This window comes from Rhinolophus ferrumequinum, chromosome 10 (assembly GCF_004115265.2).
Source record: "Rhinolophus ferrumequinum isolate MPI-CBG mRhiFer1 chromosome 10, mRhiFer1_v1.p, whole genome shotgun sequence".
Lineage (NCBI taxonomy): Eukaryota > Metazoa > Chordata > Mammalia > Chiroptera > Rhinolophidae > Rhinolophus > Rhinolophus ferrumequinum.
The window spans coordinates 27,276,101-27,284,386 of NC_046293.1; the positions used below are offsets into that span (position 1 = coordinate 27,276,101).

General features: G+C 44.3%; 1 protein-coding gene across 2 annotated transcripts in view; it reads left to right on the forward strand.

Annotated features, from left to right (window-relative positions):
• Positions 1-4,032, forward strand: part of BORCS5 (BLOC-1 related complex subunit 5) — a 72,412-nt gene extending 68,380 nt beyond the window's left edge. Inside the window, exon 4 of one of the 2 annotated variants that reach the window (XM_033116072.1) lies at positions 1,761-4,032. In XM_033116072.1, coding sequence (XP_032971963.1) covers positions 1,761-1,991 — 231 coding nt within the window. In that variant the 3' untranslated portion in view covers positions 1,992-4,032. The remainder of the gene's footprint in view (positions 1-1,760) is intronic. The other variant, XM_033116071.1, reaches the window with a different exon arrangement.
• The last annotated feature ends 4,254 nt before the right edge of the window (positions 4,033-8,286 follow it).

The following is an 8,286-nucleotide window of genomic DNA, read 5'->3' on the forward strand; positions in this document are numbered from 1 at the left end:
ACATGAAGTGGTTTTGGACAAAAGCTCTGGATACATTAAACATGGGCCCTGGCTGGATGTAGAAATGTGTAGGGACGTGTGTGCCATCTGAACAAATACCTTGCTAATATGGTTGTAAAATCTGATCAGGTATAAATCAGGGAGGGGATGGGTTGATTGCCAAGGGCCTTAGGATAAGTTAGAGCCTTGGAGGCCATTTCAGATGACCTCCCCGGGGGTCTATCTAGTCTGGTAGAGTTGGGGCGAAAGGCAGGGCGGCAATGCTCCTGCCAAGTGAAATGTGATAGCCCGAGAAGGTTCTGAATTCTGGAGTGGGCTGTTCAATGAGCCGTGCTGGTTCTTCTGAGGATCCCAAGCAGCTCCCACATCTCCCACCATCTCTCAGAAGGCAGAGTATTTCTAGGTGCTGGGTTGAATTGCCATCCTGAAAAGGCCTGGCGGTTGACTGTTACGAACACAGTAATTTACTGGGTCACTACCTCCAGTGTGCTGAATGATGGAACAGGCTTGCAGAGAACCCTCTGAAGGTATAAATTGTTTCCATGTTATTTGGAGTTTCCCATCCTGGTGGGTTTTGTTTCTCCCTGACCCCCCCTCCCCCCACTAGCTGTCTTTTTGTCCCCTGGGCGTTTCAGAACAAGGGAGGGAAGAACCAACATATAAAAAACAAGCACTGAATTCTTCTACCACATCTCCCCTCCTCTCATCCCTCTCCCCACAACACAGTGTACAAATAGAACTGGTGATTTTTCTCAGGGCTGGCTTTAGTCTCTTGTATTAACATATAGTTTGTTTTGTTTTTGTTCTGGTCACAAAGCTTTCAGAGGCTCTGTAGTCACTAACCTGCATGGAGCGCCAGCACTGTGCATGATGCTGTTTGGGACAGGGCACGCGCTCCTGGAATAGATGAAAGTAGGAGGAAGGAGCGGACGTGGGGTCCACAGAGGAGGGGGTACAGGCATCTGACACGCTGCAGGGCCCCTCCCCCTATTTTATCAAGATGGTAGGTTCCAAAGACTTCACTAGGGGAAGAAAAGAGGTCACAGAAGGGGAGCCTAGAGCCTAAAGTTGAACTGGGAGAGGCTGCATGAAACAGTCCTCACAACTTGCCTCACGGGACTTGAGCCTTGGTTGGCATTTTTGGTCCTGGCTGGGAGAGTCCCCCCTTATCCTGCAGGCTCCCCCCGAGTGACTGTCCATCTCAGCCATTCAGGGGAGAGAGGGAAGAATGAAGAACACATTTTAAAGCACCGCTGTGCCATGTCCAGTCCTGTGCTAAGATGTGTTTGCATGTGTTAACTCATGTCATCCTCACAGCAACGCTGTAACGGGAATTTGTTCCCTTTTTCTGCAGATGAAGATCCTGAGAGAGTATTTTCAAGTCAGGTGGCAGAGCCAGGTGCAAACACTAGTCTGTCTGATTTCTAAGCCCAGTATTCTTTCATGTAGAGAGATCGAGAGAGAAATCCCTGGGTTTCAACAAGGTATAACTGGCTCACAGTCCCAAAACACAGCCAGAGACAGTCATCTCTTAGTCTCCCTCTAAAGATGGTTCTGGAATCACAGTTAATAAAGTTGTGTTCGTGAAGGTTTTTTTGTTTGGGGGTTTAGTCCCCCCAGTGCTACCCCTAAGGCTGGTCAGCTTCCACGTGACCTGTGGGACTCTGTGCCTCGTGGGGATCGCGCCGACCACCTGATCGTCCTCAGAGGACATGTTCACACTAGACTTACTGCATTTCGCTTCTTTTCCCCTTCTGCAGATGGATCTGTCTGTAGAAACTCTCTTCAGCTTCATGCAAGAGCGCCAGAAAAGATACGCCAAATACGCGGAGCAGATCCAGAAGGTCAACGAGATGTCCGCCATCCTCCGCCGCATACAGATGGGCATAGACCAGACGGTGCCCCTGCTGGACAGGCTCAACAGCATGCTGCCCGAGGGCGAGAGGCTGGAGCCCTTCAGCATGAAACCAGAGCGGGAGCTCGCTCTCTAGTGGTGCGTGTCGCCTGCTGCCCGGCTGTCGGCTGTCCTGCTGTGGGGACAGCCTGGCCCCACCACCACTACCCTGAGGACGTTGGGAACTCAAGTCATGTAATGCGCCCGGGCTCGCAGCTGGTTGAAGGGGATGTGAAGTAGTCGGCTGGCCTGAACACCTGACTTAGCCTGTCTCCCCCTTGCCCTGAGGCATTTTCTCTTTGCAGAATTAACCAAACTAATTCTCAGTGATCACTGAAGTTGGAATGGTTGAATTATTAGGAAATCGTTAAAGAACTCTGCATTGGGAATTATTTTTGTTTTGTTTAGATTTTTTAAAAATGGAGTGTATATTATCTAGTCTAGCTTTGGAAGCGAAAATATGGAGAGAAGGGGAGAAATATTTTAAGCTCCGTGTCCTTGATGCCTTCCTGAAATTTTACTCAGTAGGCTCTCTGGGTTGTAGGTTGTAAACATAAAGAACTAATTTAATCCAGGTCTCCGTGTTGTTACTGTTGCTACCCTGTTTCCATCCTGGCAGCTCTTTATCTGGGGCACTCTTCCTGCCCTGGGGAAACCCTGGTATTTCTGTTGTGTGCCAGGGTATGTTGTCCCTCATATGTTGTCATAGGAAACCCAAGACTCCTTTCTACATCCCCATTGGGTTCATCTCCCACTGATAATGGGTGTCCCTGATGGCACAGTTTAGGTTTCTTTTTATTACATCAGCACTGGCAGGGCTCCAATTTTTGTAATGAGGTTTTTAGCCAGCATTTGTTTTACTGGCCTGGTAAACTTGTGGTGCGGCCAGGCTTTTGACAGCAGACCACAGAGAGCACTCACTCAGCAGGCATTTATGGAGCCCCTGCGATAAGCCAGACATTGTGCCGGGGATACAGAAATGGCGACAGAGTCTCCCTGGCCTTCTATTCTGAAGAGAATAAACTCAAAATGCTGCTGAATTTCTATGGGATTTTAGGAAATGAAGCAATTTGAGTAACCACAGAAGTACTACATGCAGTACTTTGCACATCATAAATGTGCTAATGGAAGAAAAGACTGAAGAAGCAACGACGAAATGGAATGTAGGAACAGATCCAGGCCGGGAAATTGAAACTGAGAGTAGGGATGAAGGAAGTCACTGACTGGGGCAGAATATCGTGCAGGTCTCCACCGTGCGTTTATTTCTCCAAAGCTCAGGGCTGGTTTTTTTTGTTTGTTTGTTTGTTTGTTTTTATGTCAGAAACAGCCTTTGGTATATTTGTAAGATTAAAATCGATCCCATTTAACTTAGCACATCTCAGGTAAATTTTATCTGCTTTGTGGATTTTTACATTTTTAAAATCTTGGATTTTAATCAGATACTACTATCTTGTAAGGTGCGTACAACCCAGAATAAAATGTAGGACATAAAGCAACTGGATGACAGGAGAAACATGAATATTCCAAGTTAAATGGAAAGAAAAAAAATTTTTTTTTAAATGAGACATAGGAAAAAACCAACAGCTTCTAGGATTTTCTAAGGACCAAAAAAATATTAAGATTGTTCATTCCCTCTGAGCTGGAAAGACAAGTTGGAAACCAGAGCCCAGGGAAGAGGTCAAGGCAGCAGCTGCCTTTTTCCCAGGGCAACCTTCAGCTCCCATTTCTGCCTTCCTGGGTGGGCGCTGATGCCTTCCTCCCTCACCCCCCCCAAACCCCCCCACCTTACCCCTGTTAGTAAGGTGGGGTAGAGACATCTGACTAAAGAGATCACGTGGTCTGAGGAAGCCATGGAGGAACTGGAAGCAGTGAGCTGGGAGTGGGGAGCTATACCTTTCTCCTTTGTTGGGCCACACTGTTGAAAGAAGTTTGTCTTTATGAGGCCTTTGGAGGGTCAGGATTTTAGTGGGGCGTCAAACGATTTCTAGAGTACTTCATTAGAGTACAAATCAAGAAAGATGTTCTGTAACTCAGAAAGGTATGAAATGGCCAAGGTCATTCTAGGAAATGTCATGGAGGAGAAAAGAGCAACATTTATTGAATAATGTATCTTCCCTCCGTTGAAGCACCCCTTCTTTCATATATTAAATCTCCATATAATTAAGGATCTAGTTCTGGATTATATTCTAATCCATTGATCTTTCTCTGCATACTGTTTCATGCTGGGGTTTTTTGTTCATTTTTCACACCGTTTTAAGATTTCACAATACTACATTTCAGAATCTGGTATGGCTTGACTAGGTCCCACCGACTCTCATTACTATTTCTAACTCCATTTTTAAAAAATTTCATACTGGCAGAAAAGTTGAAAAAAATAGTACAAGGAATACCCATATTCCCTTCACCTAGACTGACAGTAAGTTGCATTTTTCAGCCATCATCATCATTGTCTTTTTTTGAATTCCTGGAGTATACAGAACCCAGCTTTGAACTCAGGGACATGCTCGTAGCTTTCAAAGAAGGAAGGGGTAGTGAAAATGGCACAGGGTTCAGGTGCTATTATCCTCACTGCACTTAATACAGTTCATTTAGATGTGGGTCCTAAGTAGGTAGGTGACTTATTACTGGGTAGAAGCAGAGAAGAATAGGTGAATTTGGTATCTTTTCAAAGAATGCTAGTTAACAATATTTATGGTGTGTAGTGGTTTTGCAATGTCCACTTGACTAAGCTGAACTGTTTCCCAGAATTCCCTTCCCTGCTCATTTCTGGCTAGGTTTGGCCGCAAGAGAAATGTGCAGGAGTTTTGTTTGTGGAAGTAAAGGAATGACCATGCTTACTCTCTGCGAGTCGCCATCGGTCAGGCCCTGTTGCGTCTACGCACATTAATGGATCTCCTGCACCTTTGGTCTGGGCAGCAGCTGGGCCCACAGCTTCCCCAGCTCCCACACAATGCTGCTAGCAGCTCTGAAATCCTGGACCAGGTACGACACTTAGCTTTTCCTTCAGGTCATCTGCTTACAGGAGAGGCCAGTAAGGGCTCTGGTGGAGAGACAGATGCTGGTTCCATCTTGCTGCTTGCAGGCTTCAGTCCTAGTTCTCCCCGTCCTGCATACCCAGCTTCATGCCTGACCAACCTGCCCAGTGACTTCAGACAAAGAAACAGCTGAACCTGGACCCCTACCAGCTCCCATAATTAATTGCTTAAGGTCAGTCCCTTTAAAAATTCTCTTATTCTACATCATTCCTAGTTCTGTGATACCATGGCGTTACCTGTCCTTTCCTTTCTCCGTATTTTACTTTCTCCAATGGATTCTGGGAATCTGATTTATTTCGAGAAAGTTACACTAGATCTCTGTTGGTTAATACCAGATGACCCATCTGGCTCCTACAGGATGTTTCAGAAGTGAAGAGACAGGCTGGAGTTGTCCGAAGAGCCCTGGCTGGAAGTTTCCAGCCTTGATCTTTGTAAGTCACTTCCATTCCCGAGCCTCATCCACCTCCCTGCAGCATGAGCTGGTCTGCATGGGCTCTCAAGCCCCTTCCAACTCCAACATTCCAAGGCTGCAATTCCGATACTTCACTGTTGAGCAGTGTTAAGGAATATGGCTACCTGCTGTCACTGAGCAGTGGCCCCAGGTCTTGGTAGTGACTTTATTCTGAGTTCCCAAGGGAGAGCTTCTCTCCTTTTTGTTGATAAATTAGTGTCCGGTGGCTCCCTAAGAACCTGTTTTGCTCATCAACTTATTCATCTATATTTACAAACACCGTCAAACAGGCCCCTATCCTTCAGTCTCCTTGACTAGTTGAAGTGAAAGGTCAGTAGAAGCCAGCCCTCACCCCTTGTGTGTACATAAATTTACGATAAATGAATTGTGGGGTTAAGAGCAAGTGATAATGTAGATTTCATGAGCACCTTTATAATTATAGATTTCATGTCTGTTTCTCTCAGTTTTATTATTAGTAATTTAATTTGTATTTTCTGCCAGAGTAAATATTTGATGAATTTTGAGGACTCCATACCCTTGTGATACAGGAGTGCACTCAGGAAATGAGGTAGGATTTTTCTTTTCTTGGTTAAGTATTCTCTAGGTATTTTTTTCTGACATATGAAAAAGGTACATTATAGGTATTACAAACATGCCGTTTCCAAGGTTACATAAACTAATGGCCCCAGGGGACTGACGTGTGCCACTGGTTCTGTGTTGATTTGTAGTATTTAGCTTTGGCTTTTCCCCTAGCAAGTCCCAAGGCAGAACCAGGAATCCTCAGAAATTGAGAGCTGTGAGCAAGCACGTGTTCAATTCTACAGTGATTGAAAATCTTCCCAATTCGTTCAGACCTCAGCTAAACCCAGATATACAGCGCTCAGGAAATTATTTAAAATGTTGATACTAAAGACTGTAGAGTGGAGAGAAGTGAAATTTTTCTTGTGGATTAGTTAGGTGTAAGATTTTTTTTTTTATCATGAGAGAAGTGATTTTGCTTTTCTTTTCCCTACCCTTTCATTCCTGTTAAGAGCTACATAGTGCCCCAGAGATGTCATTGTTCACTCATAAATAACATTTAATTTCTTGCACACACACAAGGCTTTCAAATGCTACAAGAAGGAAGGGTAACCAAATAAATTATTCACATGCTTCAAATCAAAAGCAAAACTCTTGGCAATTAAATCTAGTTGGCTGCTAGCCTAACCAGTATCTCAGACGGTACACAGGTGTGTATGTGTGCACCCACTACTCTTAGGGATTTGTTCTGGGTCATCAGTGTCACTATAAGACCTGATGGCATTTACTGATGCCTCAATTTTTCACCAATCAAGGCATATTCCTACTGCTACCTTTTATTATATAGTGAGGCATAATTTGCGCTGAAAGCTTTTGTGAAACCAAGTTCTTTTAATTCAGTCTTTGACACTGTCGTAATCCCCCTGAACAGAGAGAACCCACAGACCATAGCTGCACTAACCCTCCGTAAGTTACCCAGTTTGCCTGTGACACTGCTCCTACAAGGTTACATTCCGTATTTCCTGTGGGATAGCATTTCAAACACTCGTGTTTTAGCTAAAAGGCACAAAACTTCTGTTTTCACATAAACCCAATTTGATGTCAGGCACCTAAACTGCAACAATGATGGACTTGTAAACATCTTCCAAGAAGATGCTGTACTTTTCCAGTTATTTCACAACACTTTAAAGATATAGTCAATATAATTATGCTGTACAAGTATGAATGGGCCCCACAGAACGCTCTAAATAACTTATTTCCCTCTTCCATTTATAGATGCAGAAGAGTAATATTCAGAGAAAAGCACCTAGACAAATTTTACTAGACCTAAAACATTACTACTTAATGTCAGAAAAACAAAACCAGGCAGGAGTTATTTAAAATGGCAGTGAAAGTTTCAGGGTGAAAAGTTTCCATCAACTAGTCCCACTATGCGCCCTACTTCTCACATCTACCTTGCTTATCTAAGCCCTGGTCTCAGCTGTCAGACCCAAACTAGTCCTCCAACACCAGCCTACTGAGCCTGGTCACTAAAAGCCCCCCAAATCTGTCTGTTTAAATACCTGGCTTGACTTTCAGGCCTTCCCAACGTCTACACCTTCTCATCTGAAGCCTCTCACAGAAACATGTGCCCCCTCCTGCCGCCTTCCATCTTGAGGCAGATTTATTCCATACTCCCTTTATTCTGTCACACGCCCACCTCCAGTTTTCTACAAGGTCCCTGGCCAAGACAGCTCTTCTCGTCGTCACTCACCCAGTCCAACCCTTGCTTTTACATTTTCTTACATCTAAGTTTAACTCAGAAGCCTTTCACAACTACTTAAATGACATCACCTGATTCTTTATCATCATTGTGTGCACTGAAAGGATTAAAGAAACACTGTATTCCTTTAATACATAATTCGATACTAACACACGGATGAGACTAAGCTTCTCGTCTCCCAAGTCATCATGTCCAGTGTCATTTTTAAGCAGAGGTCACTGAGATGTCCATGGCAATGATGGCGAACAGATCTTTACTAACCATTTCTCCTCAGTTTTTCCTACAATTAGAAGACCATTTACATACATTAAAATGTCCCACAATTGTGTATCTGGTATTTTTTCTTCCTGTCCTGTACTTGTTCTGGATTCAGTCAGTCAGCAGACGTTTACCAAATGTGCGTCTGGTGAAGATATTAAAGAATGAAGCTGGCACAGAACTGCCAGTGACCCAGTGTTTCATGTGAATGACAGAGGCACGATTATCTGACAACCTCACCCTTTTATTTGGAGCTAAATCCTCTTCGACGTGACAATAGGACGGGCTCCACTACTGCCTCCTTTCACAACTTGGACGTTGCTGCTCCCACCAAGTTTATAGTTTCAAAGAGAGGTCCTTTCTCATA